The sequence below is a fragment of the Rhincodon typus genome, chromosome 19 (genome assembly GCF_021869965.1).
Source record: "Rhincodon typus isolate 14 chromosome 19, sRhiTyp1.1, whole genome shotgun sequence".
NCBI lineage: Eukaryota > Metazoa > Chordata > Chondrichthyes > Orectolobiformes > Rhincodontidae > Rhincodon > Rhincodon typus.
In genome coordinates, this window is record NC_063350.1 from 29,373,680 (window position 1) to 29,391,435 (window position 17,756).

General features: G+C 38.4%; 1 protein-coding gene across 1 annotated transcript in view; it reads left to right on the top strand.

Annotated features, from left to right (window-relative positions):
• The window catches only part of LOC109917522 (collagen alpha-1(XIV) chain-like), a 148,723-nt gene that overhangs the window by 16,255 nt on the left and 114,712 nt on the right, over positions 1-17,756 (top strand). The window contains exons 4-12 of the mRNA XM_048608374.1: positions 3,349-3,513; positions 4,325-4,522; positions 6,113-6,268; positions 8,130-8,249; positions 10,832-10,996; positions 12,351-12,512; positions 15,067-15,236; positions 15,518-15,647; positions 17,275-17,420. Coding sequence (XP_048464331.1) covers positions 3,349-3,513; positions 4,325-4,522; positions 6,113-6,268; positions 8,130-8,249; positions 10,832-10,996; positions 12,351-12,512; positions 15,067-15,236; positions 15,518-15,647; positions 17,275-17,420 — 1,412 coding nt within the window. The remainder of the gene's footprint in view (positions 1-3,348; positions 3,514-4,324; positions 4,523-6,112; positions 6,269-8,129; positions 8,250-10,831; positions 10,997-12,350; positions 12,513-15,066; positions 15,237-15,517; positions 15,648-17,274; positions 17,421-17,756) is intronic.

Genomic DNA, 17,756 nt, shown 5'->3' on the forward strand with positions numbered 1-17,756 from the left:
AGAAGGGGTTTAGAAATTTAGCTAGCAGAGTTATGTGTTGGTAATTCATAACTTGGTTTTGATCAGAATTCATTTCTTTATAGTAAATATTGGTTTCTTCTTAAATGCAAAAATCTGGTCAGAGTTTTCTGTTAACCTGAGATCACCAGACATGAAAATTCAGGACTTTTGAGCAATTTGATTAAATATTTGATTCTTATGATTGTCCTGGGAGTAGTGGAGCTCCAAAAGCAGCATACCTTCCCAAGATTTTTTAATTCACTTTTTGTGGGATGTGGGCGTTGTGGCTCACCATCGTGTATGGCCTGTCCCTGGTTGCCCTTGAGAAGGTGGTGGTGAGCTGCTTTCTTGAACCACTGCAGTCCACCTGCTGTGGATTGATCCACAATACCATTAAGAAGGGAATTCTAGGATTTCAGCCCAGTGACCGTGTAGGAACGGTGATAGATTTCCAAGTCAGGATGGTGACTGGCTTGGAGGGGAACTTGAATGTGGTGGTGTTCCCATTATATCGGTTGCCCTTATCCTTCTGGATGGAAGTTGAGAGTTTGGAAGGTGCTCTCTGAGGATCTTTGGTGAATTTCTGCAATGCATCTTGTAGATAGTACACACTGCTGCTACTGAGTGTCGGTGATGGAGGGAGTGGATGCTTGTGGATGTAGTGCCAATCAAGTGGCCTACTTTGTCCTGGATGGTGTCAAACTTCTTGAGTGTTGTTGGGGCTGTACTCATCCAGGCAAGTGGGGAGTATTTCATCACACTCCTGACTTGTGCCTTGTAGATGGAGGACAGGCTTTAGGGAGTCGGGAGATGAGTTAGTCACCACAATATTCCTAGTCTCTGACCTACTGTTGAAGCCACTCTGTTTATCTGGCAACTGCAGTTGAGTTTCTGGTCAATGATAAACCCCAGGCTTCAGTGATGATGACATCATTGAACTTCAAGGGGCGGTGGTTACATTGTCTCTCATTGGTGATGGTTTTAGCCTGGCATTTATGTGGCATAAATGTTACTTGCCACTTGTAAGCCCAAGCCTGGATATTGTCCAGATCGTGTCGTATTTGAACATGGACATTTCTGTATCTGAGGAATCACAAATGTTGCTGAACATTGTGCAATCATCGGTGAATATCCTCACTTCTGACCTTATGATTGAGGGAAGGTCATTGATAAAGCAACTGAGGATGGTTGGGCCTAGGATACTACCCTGAGGAACTCCTGCAGATGACTGACCTCCAACAACCACGGCCACTTTCCTATGCGCCGGGTATAAATCCAACCATTGGAGAGTTTGCCACCTGATACCCATTGATTCCAGTTTGGTAGGGCTCCTTGATGCCACTGTCAGTCGAATGCAGCCTTGATGTCAAGGGCTGTCAGTCTCACCTCACCTCTGGAATTCAGCCATTTTGCCCATGATTAAACTAAAGCTGTAATGAGGTCAGAAGATGAGTGGCCCTGGCGGAACCCAAACTGGGCGTTATTGAGTAGGTTATTACTGAGCAGGTGCTTCTTGAAAGCACTGTTAATGACACCTTCCATCACTTCACTGAAAATTGATGGTAGACTGATGGGATAGTAATTGGCTGGTTGGTTTTGACCTTTTTTTTGTGTGCAGGACATACCTGGGCAATTTTCCACATTGTTGTGTAGATGCCGGTGTTGTAACTGCACTGGAAGAGCTTAGCTAGGAGAACACAAGTCTTCAGTACTATTGCTGAAATGTTGTCAGGGCTTGTAGCTTTTGCAGTATCCGGTGTGTCCAACCATTTCTTGCTATTATGTGGAGTGAATCGAATTGGTTGAAGACTGGTATCTGTAATGCTGCAGACCACTGGAGGAGGCTGAGATGGATCATCTATTCAACAGACACAACAAAGATTTGTATATGTCATTAGTATGTGTTACAGGGTTAAAAGAAACGGCTGGTTCGGTACTGCAACTAAGAAATGGCACTGGGAACTGCTTGAGACAGCCTCCAGGTGGCAGAGTTGTCCCTGACAAATTTAAATGAAAGTTCGAAAGCCAGTTTAATTGAATTGGCAAGTAATTTGGGAGTGGAATTGCCTGTCAAAGCTAAGAAGGTTGAAATGATCAAAGTTTTTAGTAGAAATGGGAGGGAGATTACGTATCCGGGTAGTGAAACATCAAAATCGGCCGATATTGAGTCACAGTTAAAGCAGTTTGATCATGAGAAGTAAATGTAAATGTTGGAGATAGCAGAAAAAGACAAACAAAGAACAGGAAAAAAATAAGGAAAATGAGATGGAAATGAAAAGAATGGAAATGGGAAATTATCAGTCATACTGCCAAAGGAAATAGAAGAGAAAGAGACAAAGCATAAATATAAGCTTTAAACATGCATTATAATTTTATAAACTCCCTTTACATGCACATCGACAAACAAATAGGGAAAATAGATGATTAGTAGAGACAGGAAAAACTCAATTCTGATGTTGGGATGGTCTTAAATCAGATAGCCAAGCCATTGGTATTTATTTGTCTTTCTCTGGAAATGTCCACTGGTTTTTAGGAAGTACAGAGTGATTCACTTGGTTAATGTCTCTGATTTATCAATTCAAAAGTCACATCTCACAATAAAAGTGCTGGAAAGGTAATTGGTTTTCTTCAAGAGTGAACAGCAGAGAGCGGGCAGCATCTGCTAGAGAGAACAGCAGCACACCCTACCATGTCTTTCTCTGTCTGTATGTCTCTGTAACTTGTTTCCAATTCTACCTGCTCAGTTGGCTGAGAACCAATCAGCTTCACTTGTAAACAACCCCTTGGCTCCTGGTTGTCTGACTGCAGCTGATAGAACCCATAGCCAGAAAACAGAGTTCATATAGGTATCAAATTTCTGGCTGTGAAATTATGCAGCTATCCTGGTAAATCCTTGTGTTTTGTAAAGTAATGGTTCTTTTTCCTTGCAGTTCACAGTTGTTTTTTCAAAAATGCAGAAGTAAAAGACACAGTTCTTACAAGCTACAGTCCTTAAAAAAAAGCAGATTATCACCACCTTTTCAAGGCAGTTAAGGATGGACAATAAATTCTGGCCCTGTCAGTAATGTATAAATTGTAATGTAAGAACATAATGGCACTGTGACATCCAAAGACTGTAATGATTCCATAAGAAAGCTTACAATCATCTTCCAGAAGGCAATTAGAAAAAGGTAATAATAAATGCTGGCTTTGCCAGTGATGTCCATATCCAATGAACAAATAATAAAACACTCTGTGTTATATCTTGATGTTTAGAATACTCAATTTTTCTGTAACTTGGGTTAGTACTTAACATTGTTTATTTGATCATCTTATTTTAATTGATGCATGTTATGCATTTCATTTCAGTAAATGTCCTGAAACAGCAACATTTAGAAAAAGTTCTCAAGCGTAAACAAGACAAAAAGAAGATTATAGGTGTAGCAGGAGGGAATGGGACTCAATCAGATTTTAATTTCTCTGGAAGCAATTCAACAGAGTTGCATCAAATAGAAACATTGCAATCAAAAAGAGGTAGGGTGACAAACTATCCTCTGTGTAACAAAAATGTAATAGAAATGTAACTGAAGTAAACAAGAGAATATTTATAATTTTACCAGAAGAAAAGAATAAAAAATATGCCATTAACCCTGTCATTCCCTTATCTGCCACCACACACTAGAGGTGACCATTTTTAACTTATGGAAATGGGGTGAATGAAGCTCCGAAACTCATTCTGATTTAATGACTGCCCCATTTGAGTGAGTACCCATTTCACATCAATTTGGTTGGGTTCTTCAAACTGGTGGCCAAAGTGCTGCTGTTGTATCGAAGAATCTATTTATAATATACTGATTGGAAAACTGTGAATTAAGGTAATTTTGAGATATGAATGGGCAGCATGGTGCTACACACTCCATACATGAGTATTAAGCAATGATCACCCTCCCCAGTGGTTTGTGAAGGAAGCTCTGCAGCCCCTGCTGAAAAGAAATGGTTCTGATATTGTAAAATGTTAATGTGATGAGACAGAGTATAAGCAATGCTTCTGGTCCCACATGAATCTTAGGGCCCACCATCAGAATCTCTGTGACCCAGTTCCCATCCCCACTCCACCTCTGACAGTTTCCTCAATTTTAGTTACGCAAATTACATGGGTTTTCCACTGAAGACGTTGGATAATCAACATGATCCTCCCTAATATTGCTTTTCTAGAGTCCACCCAGGGTTAACCATGACCCCGGGAAATCTTTCCTGTGATTTTACATCAATATATTCATATTTTTGAATTGAACGAAAAGACGTAGAATAAATAGCGGTCTTAGCTTCTTTTAAATGATTGCAGTGAAAGGTTCAGAACGGAAAAAATCACCTGATAAGAACGTGGCAAATAAAATGAAAGGGAGATTGAGCATCACTGCAAATGAAACTGGAAGAATATCACAGGTGAAAAATATGACACAAACTTTGCCTAAAAATAAAAGAAAAATTGTCCAAGACAAACGAAAGGAAGAACCTGCGCTTGAAGAATTTCCTGCCAAGGGTGAGGAATTCCTGTATAATTTTAATATTTATTAAAACTGAAATACTTAACATCATTACAGCAGTGAAGTTTCATATGGTATTTGAGATGGATTTAACACGCCCATGCCTGTGTGTTTGAAATTGTGCAGCGCATAAAGTTCAGCAGGCGTTCATCCTGCCAACTATATGTCCACTCCTCTTTCTTTGAAATTTTACAGGGGCTGGGGGAGTCATGGGCTACATGTGTGGCCTTGGATGCTGAAGCCCTTAAGTTGCCAATTAAAGGCTATTTAAGAGCCTCATCCTGTCTCTGCCAGTATTTTACACATGGTGGGAGTAGACACATATCGTACAGGAAGCATTAGTTGCATGGGTTGGTGCTGGGCAAAAGTCGTTGGTTAAGTTTGGATATCTGTACCTCAACACAGTTGCAGATATGAACCCTGCAAGCTTCAACCTCCATTTATGTTGATTTGCTTTTGATACAGCTTTCCAAATGTGCCTTCAGTTTATCATTTTGAGAAACACATTCCCCAGACAGGATGATGTTCCAAGCTTTTATCGTTTTGTGACTTAAACATACGTTATTGCATTGAGTTGAATTTTCTGATTCATCACAATCAACCACATAGCATTATGAATTAATTGGATGGGGCTTTGGGCAGGGAGAACAACATACCTGTATGGTCTTCTGTCCATTCATATTACGTAATGAATATGAAAGTTTATCAGCAAGGAGAATACTAAACTATAAACTTATTTTCTACACATTGTTTATGTACAGGTTGATATTTTTAAGCTCTAAAGCAAGTGGATATGGTGTTGACAGTATCATTTCATGCTTCTGGCTCCATCCTGTCTCAGACTACTTTCCCAAAACTCGCAATGGCAATGTGCAATGGCTGCTTTCCTCCAAGTGACAGTTTGTCAGTTTGATTGTAGGAAAGCCCTAACAAGGCTTATAGTCTGAGCCACCAGAGGTGGTTTTGGAACAGGATATCTAGCTGGGTGGCAGACTGATAAGGTGGTTGGCCAGTCAGGCTACAGGCCTTCTCTGCAGTCTAGTTTCAGTCCAGCCTGTCCTGTGGCGGAGCAACCCTCTACTGAAAATGTGGCAGATTGTCAATTCTGTTCTTCAGTTTACATTTTTGGAAGTTTTTGAGAGGTCGTCAATATCTTGTGCTGCTCTTTCCTTCAGAAACCTGTAATATATCCTACTGCTGCTTTGGAGCTTGAGAGTCTCCAACAGCAACGGTCTTTCCTGGCTGATATCCTTCAATGGTGTGCCCAGCATTTGGCCAATTAATGGGACAATTCTGTGAGAGTGATTGTTCCCCAAACAGTGTAAGCTGATGATGTGCTTTTGAGCCGTGATAGCACAGTCATACTGAACCTTAGGACAATAAAATTAAAACACATCTTTGTAGTGTATTTTGAATCCTTTTTGTAATAATAAGCTAAATACTGTTAGCAGCACATAAATACTTAACACATATAGATGATGTTCTTCTGTCTGGAGGTTTAATCTTTGTTAATACTTCTTCCTGTAGTATCAGCTGAGTTGTTTCAATACATTGTTAAAATAAAAACCATTGTCATGACATTGCAGGATCTCAGTTCAAGTGCCAGTTGAGTACTGCTGCAGATATTATAATTCTAATTGACGGATCTTGGAGTATTGGCAGAATAAACTTCCGATTGGTGCGTCAGTTTTTGATAAACTTAATTACACCTTTTCATGTTGCTATGAATGGAATAAGAATTGGTAAGTACTGTGCTGATGCTTAACCTGTAATACTCTGGTTTGGCTAGTTTTCCGCTGCTGTTTAATTAAGGGGAAGACTTAATTTACGCATATAGTCAGGAACAGTAATAATTTGAAGAAGGTATGTTTCCCCAAGCTTCATAAAGAAAGATTGGAAGTGATCTCTGTCATGCAAATATAGTCGTAGTAGTTCCACTCCTCAGAGTGAATCATGATTTATGATCAGGTGGAAGGGGTGGTGGCCTAGTTTGGCTGCAAGAAGCATTTGATCCATCTGTTTGAAATTTTATAACTATCATCAACAGGATAATGACATAATGATACCTGCAACCAGTCCAAATTTTTCCCCACCCCCCAGTTGAATGTACATTCCTGTATCAACCCCACAGGCCCAGGCATTTCAGGATCATGCCATGTCAGTAGCTGGTTGGATGGAAATGCAGGCAAGAGATGCTGCTATAAATTTCATTACATTTGCATTGGTTTTAATACCCACCTCCATGGGCAGTAACATTCAGAAACATGTAAACATTACTCCTAATGAATTCTGAGAAATTCCTTTCTTGGTGGCATGTCATCTCCGTGCTAATGTAATCTAATAATGATAAATCCTGTTATAAATCTGCAGCCAACATCTATGCTGAAGTTTCATAGAGTAATCTGTTATGACCCTTCAATCTAATTGGAGGAGAAGGCAACAACAAGGGATGCAGGAAAACCCAAAACAATGTCAAGCTATTAAAAATCTGTAAATTCAAAAAGTACTCTTCTGGTCTATGCTTAATCAACTAACTGAGACTGCAGTAGTGATGCTAAAATTATCCTCAGCAGCTTTGAGTAAGAGTGCAGAGAAAATAGCAGGATAAGTTCCCTCAGTCCTAAATTTCTTAAGATTAATTATTCAGTAAAGATAAGGTCAGGTTTAACTGTTGTATCATTTCACTGCACTCACATGTGCAGGAAGACTACTTAACCAAGGTATTGGAGTGCTGCTTGCATACATGGAATGATATCCTAATTATAATGCCTTCAGGGAGATGATAAGTTATGAAGAAAAGACAAAATGATCTCCATGCACTGGCTGAGGCATGGGAACATGTTATTCCTTCAGGCAATGGTAATATAATGGTTATGTTACTGGACTAGTAATCCTGATAACTGGACTAATGACCTGGGGATGCCAAGTTCACAATTCCATTAGGGCAGCAAGGGAATTTAAATTCAGTTAATTAAATAAAGTTAGTAGCAGAAATCATGTAACTACCAAATTATGATGAAACTTAATCTTATTCACTAATGTCATTTAGAGAAGAGAATCTACTGTCCTAACACTATCTGATCGATATGTGACTATACGATCTACATGTGACTGACTTACATATGACTTTCTGATTTCTGTGTGACCCTGAGTCAACAGAAATGATAACAGAAAGTTCTGGGAAAACTTAGCAGATCTGGCAGCATCTGGGGATAGAGAAACAGAGTTAAAGTTTCAAGTCCAATTACCTTTCTTTGGAATAGTTCTGATAAGTTTTTCCATGGCTTTCTGTTTTTATTCCAGATCTCCAGAATTCAGTGTTTTGCTTTTATTTCAGGATTAAAAAATGTGATTGATTCTGAATTCCTTTATGAGATATCTAGTAAACTACTCATTAAGGGAAAATCAGAATGGCCAGTGACATCCATAAGTGTCATTTGTCTGTAAGTTAATAAAGAGAGGAAGGTTGCTCACCATCCCCTCCTCTAGGCTGGTCCAGCCAGTGACACCCACATCTCATGAACTAATTTTAAAAATGCAAGATAACATCTGATAGCCAGTGATATCCACCCTGATTATTCAAGATGATTATTCTTACAACAGGTTTAACTCAGTACAGTGGTGAACCAAGGACAGAGTGGGACCTGAATACTTACTCTTCCACAAATGAGGTTCTAGAAGCAGTTCAAAAACTACACTACAAGGGAGGCAATACATACACAGGTACATAGTGGTTCATAGTACAATAAAGGCAATTTGAATGTTTATTTTAGGTTAAATATTTGGCAAGTTATAAAAATCTTTGAAGGCAAGACTTCTTGACTTTTTGTTTGCTTTGCTTGGGACTTTAATATCACATATTATTTATGCTAACACATAGTAAAGGTTAGGCACTTTGGTCATCTTCAAGATGATTTAAAATTCTTGTTATTTTTGCCTATCAATTTAACATATTGGTTTGCACTACATTTCTGCTTTTAGTATTTGTATTCTGAGGATCAGTTGCTTTAACACAATACCTTTTTAAAGGGTTAGACATAAACCGAGCTGAGCAGTGTGATAGTCTCTTTGTTATGCTAAATGATTGGTTCCATATAAAAAGAATTTGGCTAGAATCTTTGCAGGTTTTATTGAGAATAAATACATTAGGTAAAACAAACCATGATTTGCCGTGAATTATGGAAATTATGAGGACCAGTTAGCTCAGTTGGCTAGATAACTGTTCAGAATAATGTCAATAGTGTGGGTTTGATTCTCAGTCTGCCTGAGGTAGATGTGGCCCTTGTCTCCTTCCCCTGCCCTGACAGTGGAAGGCAATGGCAATGTACCACCACACAAAATTTTCCAAGAAACCAGCTCATGATGTAACTTCAAAAATCATTGGGCCAAAGATCTGTCTTCAAGTAGCATACCTATATCAATACTGTCATTTGGTACATTATATATCTGGGTCTGGACAAGCTTCCTAACTGGACTTATTTAGTTGTTCCTGAAGTGTCTAAAGAGTACCTCCACTTTGAGGTACCTTTGTTGTCTCTCACCTACATTGGCAGTATGCACCACTTCTGGTGGGACACCCATAGCCTTTGCTATCTAATCGGTTCTTGCTCTTGCAAAGCCCTCCACTATCCCTATTTAAAAGATTGTGCAAGTGGGTAGGACTCAGACACCACTGATAAGGGCCTGTATGTGGTTCAAATGCCCAAGAATCGTCTAAACTGGTAAGATTTCCATTCAGAGTGTGCTGCCCAACTCTCTTTCACTGAGACAACCCTCTAGGCGAATCATTGTAATTCTTCACCACCATGTTTGTGTAACTCACCAGCACATCTTATCTATTAATGTCAGCAGCACCAAAATTATACTTAAGTTCAGCAGAGCATATTTGGATTGAGTAGAAGACCTATCACACCAAAGATATACATCAGCTGGGTAGATGAACGAAGAAGTGGAAAGTCTTGGTCTCAGTAACCTCTCTGACTTGTAGTAAAAAAGTCTCTTAAAATAACAGCAAATCATTAACCTAAAATGTTAACCATACGTCCATTTTCCCTACCTAAAATGTTAACTATTTATTCTTCTCCATAGATGCTGCTTGACTTTGAGCGTTCCCAGCATTTTATATCTTAGTGTCAGATTTCCAGAATCTGCAGTATCTTGCTTTAATTTGCTGATCTATCTTTGTGTGATTTACCATTCCTCTATCCATTATTCTTATCCATCTCATGAGATCCACGATATGTGCCATCTGCCACCATATGATTTCTGAGCAGCACTGACAGATTTCATTTTTGAGTTGTCCTGATATTCAACTCCACTTCATCCGGACTTCATTGAATGCTTTAACAAGCAAATCTACTTCTTCCTTTAAGTTAGAAAAGACTGCAAGAGTCAATGATTATTACATGCCAGTATCTCTCCTGGTCTCCTTACCCATCAGCCTCTTCTGCCTCCATCACTGCTTCTAATTTCCTGTCTCCTTGTAATTTTGAGTGGTTAGCACTGCTGCCTCACAGCGCCAGGGACCTGGGTTCGATTCCAGCCTTGAGCTACTGTCTGTGTGGAGTTTGCACATTCTCCCCGTGTCTGCGAGGATTTCCTCTGGCGACACTGGTTTCCTCCCACATTCTGAAGATATACAGGTTAGGTGGATTGGCCATGCTAAATTGCCCATAGTGTCCAGCGTGGAAAGTGCAGGGATAGACTCTGGGCAGGATCGCTTTTAGGAGGGTTGGTGTGGACTCGATGGGCCGAATGGCCTGCTTCCACATTGTAGGGATTCTATGATTCTGTGATATGAATTTTCACTCTCCTCCATGATCTTCACCTATCTTACGATGAACATTTCAACCTCATCCCTAACCCCCAGCTTTTAATGAAATGAGACATGATGCTGAACTCTTTTGCTGTCTTTGCCTCCAATAGTTTGAATGAGGAGGCTTCCCCCACTTGCCTACAGTGGAACCTTTCTCCTGTCTTTGCAATTCCTATTCCCTAAGCACTTCTCTTTCTTGCTTTCTGCCCTCAATCTATTTTTGATGAAAGATCAACTTATGACATTATCCCAACCTTCCTCGCTCCAGAATTGCTACCTGACTTCCTCAATTTTTGCCATATTTTCTGTGTTCTATTTCTAATAATTCTTTGCCTGAAAGACAGACCTTCTAACTTCCCCATTTGATTCTGTAGTGATAAGCCCAAGTCTGAGTTTTCTATTTATTAATTCTGTGATATCAGTCTTTGACACGTGTACACGTATATTTATGTATTTCAATGAATGGATTTCACGACTATTGTTTCTTCAGCTCTTGCCTTGAATCATATTTTCAAAAATACCCTAAAACCTTCAGCTGGTGCTAGACCAGAAACTGCGAAATATTTGATTCTGCTTACCGATGGAAAGTCACAAGATGATGTCAATTCACCAGCTCAAAACCTGAAGAATGCTGGCGTTGAAATATTTGCTGTTGGTGGGTATACATAATTTGTAGCTTGTACTGCAAGGGTAAATTTGGCATTGTATAAGTAGACTTCAACTCTGTGGCACTTTATGCTAATTCTGAGTGAGATTGTGACTCATTCATCTGTGATGGTCAGGGAGAAACGCTGACTAAACATATTTAGAACTGTGTGACTTTTAAAAAAAATTTTTTGAATGTTTAAGCCATCTCATGCCTTTGTTAAATTGTGTTTTAAATTGTACAGCTGACTAGCTCAAGCTCTTATTTTAACTCAGTGAGAGTTGGATTGGATGGGTCAAGGTAAGGGAGGAGGCACATCTCAGTGACACTGCAGCTATTATCGTGAGATTGCATTTCCATCCACGTGATTTTCTTTTTGCATTGCTGGAAGAAGAATCAGATGGATACCTCCCTCCAGGTCAGGGCAAGGAGCGAGATACTGTTACCTCGCACACAATGGAGTATTCCCAAGAAGAATAATAAATCTGAATGGAGGTAGCTGCAAGGGCGAGTGCTGGTAGCAGCATTCCCAAGATATAGAGACAATGTAGCTGGTGTGTCAGCTGTTCAATACTTTTTTGCCTCTTAAGTTTATTTTTAGTGGTTTATGAAATGCTGTTTTTGCCACTATAACAAATGTTTTTTGATGTAATATTGTTGGAGAGAAAATTTATACTGAGGAAGAATGGCTTTATTTAATACAATAGGAGAACAGTGCAAATGACCAATTAAAATAGAAAGTAACCAGGCTGCTTGGGCACTTGCATCATTGGGATGAAACAAAGAGTGGAAAAAGTAGGTGGGAGATTGAACAGATCCTTTCTGGTCCTTTTTTCATTTAAATTACAGAGTATCAGAGATTATTTTGCAGTGTGTGATTTTCACAGTCCGTTGACTGGTCCTGGACTTCCTCCACATAATGCTTAATGTTCAGGCCTTAAATGTTACTTTTCATCCCATGGAGACTTAACTAGTGTAAAGAGTACTTCAGATGTTGAAGGTTATGGATTGAAACTCCATTGAAGAATTTGGATGTGAACGTGCAGATTGAAGGCTGAAGGGGTGCTATATTATCATAGGAGCCACCACAGGGTCGAGATATTAAACTGAGGTCCTTTCTACTACTCTAGGTGGATGTAAAATGTCTTGGGGAACAATTTGAAGAAGGTTGATGCAGTCCTCACTATGTTTCGGCCATCAATGCATCAAACAACATCAGCACCCCATTCCCGCCAATTCAAAGGCAGAGATTTTGGAATTTGTTTGTGTTACAGAGTGACATCTAGACACTGCAATGTTGAATGATCCACAAAACACTTTCTCTGTTCCCTAAAAAATGTTTGTTTTTATTGGGATTTTTTAGGTGTAAAGAATGCAGATGAAGCTGAGTTGAAACAAATTGCATCTGATCCACTTGAACTTCATGTGCACAATGTGCTTGAGTTTAGTCTTCTTGACTCACTCAGTAAACGACTCACAAAGATTCTTTGTGGACAGATCAAGACAAAGGCCGTCAAAGTGAAAAGTAATAATTTAAATTAATTGTGTTTTTCAAAAGATACATCTTATTCTGCTTTGCTGCACAAACCTGTTGTCAATGTGATGTCCTCTGGCAAACATGAACCTATCTGTGCGTAGACTGAGTGCAAGAATTCTACTTTGACCTTCTCATTATTCAAATCCCAGTCTTCAACCCAGTGCAGCTGCTTCATTTACATTGAAAGTTCTCAATGGGGCCTTTCAAATATCATTGCACTTCTATCTTAAGTATGCAAAAGGAAGTCATGACTTAATTAGAAAATATGGCTTGCGAATGACAAAATGACATGACTTCTAAGCAGTATTCTTTGTTATTAGCAGTACACAGGACAGAGAAGGATAATGGCTGTTTGGATAATGGCTGTAGCAAATTCTTCAGTCCCAGTTACTGACAAGCGGAAATCCTGGTGGTATCTGGATCAAGTGCTAGAAAAAACATAAAACTTTGATTCTGCTGGAATACTATCTTCTGCAGAATGGGCAAGGTCATACTATTCTGTGACGAGGGGTTATGTTGAGGCATTCCCGGGTTCTCTTTTGAATTTAACCCTCTATTTATGGTCATCCCTTTAGCCTAATATGTTATGGTGTGAGTTTTGTTATAATCTCCAAGAAAGCACCAAAAGGAAATTAACTCCAAAGGGAACCTCATTCAGTGGGTCTTGTGCAGAATTGAAAAAACATGTCACATTATCACTTTCTGGATATTTCAAGTCACATTTTGTTGATGTACCTGCCCTGACCGTGCAGGTAGCCTTGTGCCTAAGACTTGGGGTGCAGGTCTATGGTCTGGGTCTGTGGTAGATGAGGTAGAGTGGATCTGCTAGAATATTAGGGCCATTGTATTTTACATTTCGCTATCCTTGAATGGATGAAAAATGATACTTAGTGTGAAGGTGAGTATTCTTAATGCTATGACTAGGCCCATATTAAAGTTGTGAAAAATATCATTTGGTCCTTCTCCCTTTGGACAACCATAATTTAATGTTGTGTGACAAGCCTCTAAATAACCTAGCCTGTGAAGAGGACAAAGCATTTGACCGTGATATTCCTGGTGGTCTCTGAAATACAAAACTGAGATAGAGTAGATCTGCCATCCACTTATATTGTCCTTTGCACTTTTGGAAATCCCATGATCAGGCCAATTTGCCAGTCCTGGACTGACACTACTCCCTTCAGGCACAATTGGCCTGTACCCTAAGTGACATAGGAGGAGTTTTGCGCTGCATCATGTCACGCATTTTGAGGACTTTGGTAATATTTCAAACCTGTAATTGAAGTGCAAGATCAGTCAGGAATGATTTAAATACTCCCATCCCCATCACAGGCAACAGTGGCATCAGGGATTTATGGCATTCCTACCTTCTGTTGTTGCCATAGGCAAAACTGAAAAATATGTATTGTGCAGCAGTGGATAACGTGCAATTTGCACGTGCATTATGAGTCCATTTTGAAAGTGTGGGAATTTGTTATATAAGTGAAAGGGACAGAACCCTGGAGGGTCTGAAATGCATCATATATCTGGCTATTGCTCCTGCTAGCACTATACCATAGATCTGTCGTCTCCATTATACCATGAATTCTGGGGTCTTGAATCATTTCAGCAGAATATACTTTACAAGTGAGTTGAGTTCAAATGTCAATGTTGGACATTATGGATTATCATAATAATTAGTCTGTTCTGAATTATCACATGAAATGACACCAGTTGTATTGTCATAAGGATTCTTGATGTTGAGAAATTAATATAACCAGTCTGGAATTGTTTTACTGACCCATTGCTTGCATTTATAGGTGGGCCTGTTTGAAAATGACCCACCATTAAGTTAAAAAAAATCAATTGTTAAATGCAGGGATTACAGGAGATTTACATAGTTGAGTGTTTCATGAAGTTGTAAATAATCAGACCAGATATGTGATATCAGTGAGCATATAGCGTAAATAATTAAGTAAGAGATCACATTAGGGAACCATCAGGAGAATATCATGAATTTCTTTTTTAATGCAGTTGTTTGCCCTATTAACAAATAATATAGAAGGTGTAAACAATGCACAACACCTTTTCATTGACAAAGAAAGAAGGTATTGCTACTAATATTAATGATTTTCCATGTATTGCTTTCAAGCAAGATTTCTCTGTCAAATATTAATTGGTTAATATTCCCAGTTATAGCCTCAAAGTATTCTAAAGACACCACTCTTTAGTGGGATAATTGCTTATCTCTGCAATTGGAAAAAGTATTCACAGATCTATCAGATGAAGGTTAACATGGTCGGAAACAGTAATGGGTGTGCGTGGCATTTATGTGAAGCTGTTCACTTGCAATGCAGTGGCAACAAGTCACTCCTGATTCAACCAGTTTCTCCAAATCTGATTATAATGAGGAACCTTGAAATTGTTGAAAAGGAGAAAGGTGAGTGAGGTTTTTGTAAATGGTTTAACGTATTGTGGCTGCACAAGCATTGAAGGAGGCAGAGGAAAAAAATAACATTATAGTTTGATTTTTTTTTCTGATGTTGTTTCTTATTTCTACTGTTAGGTAAAAATGAAAAGTCTGACAGTGGTACCATTTTATACCCAACTCCGACAAATCTAGTTATTTCTGATGTAACAGCCAGGAGTTTCAAAGTCAGCTGGACACATGGACCAAAGAAAGCAAAACAATACCGTGTTGTGTATTATCCAACGAAAGGAGAAAAAGTAGAAGAGGTATTGGCTCAAATACTACCTTACTGAGGATATAGCATAGACTACAGAACTGAATAAGCTAATGTTAGTAGAGAATGGAGGATAATAGTTTGTTAAGGGCTTCAGAAAGATCAAGTTTAGAGCTATCGAAGTAATGGGGGGGGGGTGTAGTTTCAAAAGCAAATTGCTAAATTGGAGATTAAGCATCTGATATTACAGAAATGCAAGTAGGTCATCTTAATGATTGATATGAAATGATTGTTTTTTTTAACTTTGACTTGTGAAGTGTTTTTGAATTTCAGGTGATTGTGGATGGAACAGTTTCATCTGTAGTTCTGGAGAATTTACACTCTCTTACTGAATACCAAATGGCAGTATTTCCTATCTATGAAGGTTTTGTTGGTGAAGGTCTCCGGGGCATTGGAAATACATGTATGTTATAGAAATACCTCGTGCTAAAGAGTTCTATTATGAGATATTATTTAGATTTTAAATAAGGCATCATATTGATGGCTGCTATCTTGCATTGTCATTAACCATTAATATGAGAAGAAATTTTAAGAGATTAAGTAAAAGCATATTCTTCATGTGGTCTGTAAACTACTTCATCTTACTAATTTGAAGGCATTCTCCACGTCTTCTTCAGTAAGAAGACTCCTAGTTCTAAACATGCCCCAATTATCTTTCTGTTTAACTGAAAGCCATCTCTCAATACACATTTTCAATTTTTCATGAGATCAGCAGTTCCCTGGAAACCAGTAGCATTAATCCTCTAAACCAAACACTCACTTATATGTTGATTTTAAAACAAAAAAATTAGTTTATTTCTCTGTTCTTTATTTGATATTGTATTTCACAGGATAGATCACTGTCCTTTAGTTTTTCTGTTTATATCTCTGAAATTACTTGGAGGATGCTGGACTAATTTGTTTATGACAGTCTTGATTAAAGTTAGCAGTTTTACCTTACATTCCTGTAGGAAATTATCCATCCTTGAGCTGAGATCCATCACAATTATGTAAGACACGAATGCCTCATGGTGCTGATAGTCTCATTTGTTGGCCTCCGGTCCTCATACTTAAGGATTGACCTTCCCATAATAATTAATGTTCCCTGTGGGTCTTTGTGCAGCATGTCATGCCACTTCTATTTTAATTATCTCAGGGTGGTTATAAACTTTAGTCACAGCATTTTCTTAAGTCTCTTAACATGGCAAGTTGTCCCTTAAATTTTGTGGTTTTTATCTCAAGTGTTTGAGTATATTTACATTTGGGAACCCTCATGAATCCTCCAACATGATGCCATGAAACAACAGAGCATGTTACTATGAAAGATGACATAATGTTAGGCCATGTTAGTAACTGAAGACAACTACATTTGGTGCCGCTGTACAGAATTTAATTTTCATCCTTAACACTTCCATCCAAATCCTGTATTAACAGTAACAGATTAGAATTAGTTAAAGTAGTCTAACACTCCCAATTCCTTTGATGCTAAAACAGATTACTTGTTCCATTTGAACATTTTGTGTTTGACTATTATACACTCTTTTACATCCTATCAATAACATGCTAGCTCACTCACTGAACACTTCTTTCAACCTCCAATCAGCTATCCGCCCCCTTCTACCAAGATTAAAAATGATTGGATGCTGCTTATCACTCATCTAGGTGTAAGTACATCAACCTTTTGCACATTGTCCGGTATCTTTAACCCACTCCACAATAACTCAGAGTACAAGTAAGAAGGAACTTAATGGGTTTTAATGACTAACTCTCAAAACTTTTTTATCCAGGATTATCTCCTTTGATTTATTTATTAAGTATTGTAGCTAGGAAATTATTGTTGCTGATATTTGTGGAAAAACACAAGTTTAATTTTTTGTCAGTGTTTTATCAAAAGCATTAGTTCATTTGAAATTGATGGGTTAGCTCCCACAGTAAATAGCAGATAAAGAATGTCATATAAATATTGTAAATATTTACTGTTGATAACCGTTATTTGCAGTTTATAAAGATTATCTAACCAGTTTTAGTTTTGAAAAAATCTTCATTTTCAGCATCTTTCCCCTCATTGAATAATGTTACAATCTATGATGTCACACATGACAGTATGAGAATTAAATGGGAGCCTCAAAAAGGAGCCACCCAGTATATGATCCTGTATGAGCAAGTTTCTAATGATGGAATGGATGAAGGAAAAGAGGTATTTTCTGTTAAAGCAACGGGTTCATTATGTTCTGCTTTTATGTTATTCGAATGTATTTAATATTTTATTAAGTAAGCTCACATTTTAATGAAAATGCTCATTAAAATTTGGATCTGATCTAAGTTTGAAATTTTGAAACTGCAATAACTCACAAACTGATGAATATATATTTAGATTAGTTTCCTGTAGGATGGTGATTTGAGCTCTAGAGTGGAGAGGAGCCCTTTCCATTTTGATAGATAGCAGAATTTGAAGCTAAGTTAATGTGCCCTGTTTTTACACATCTCCTAGCTGATGATTCACTTGTCCACGATAACAAAAGAGCTCCTACTA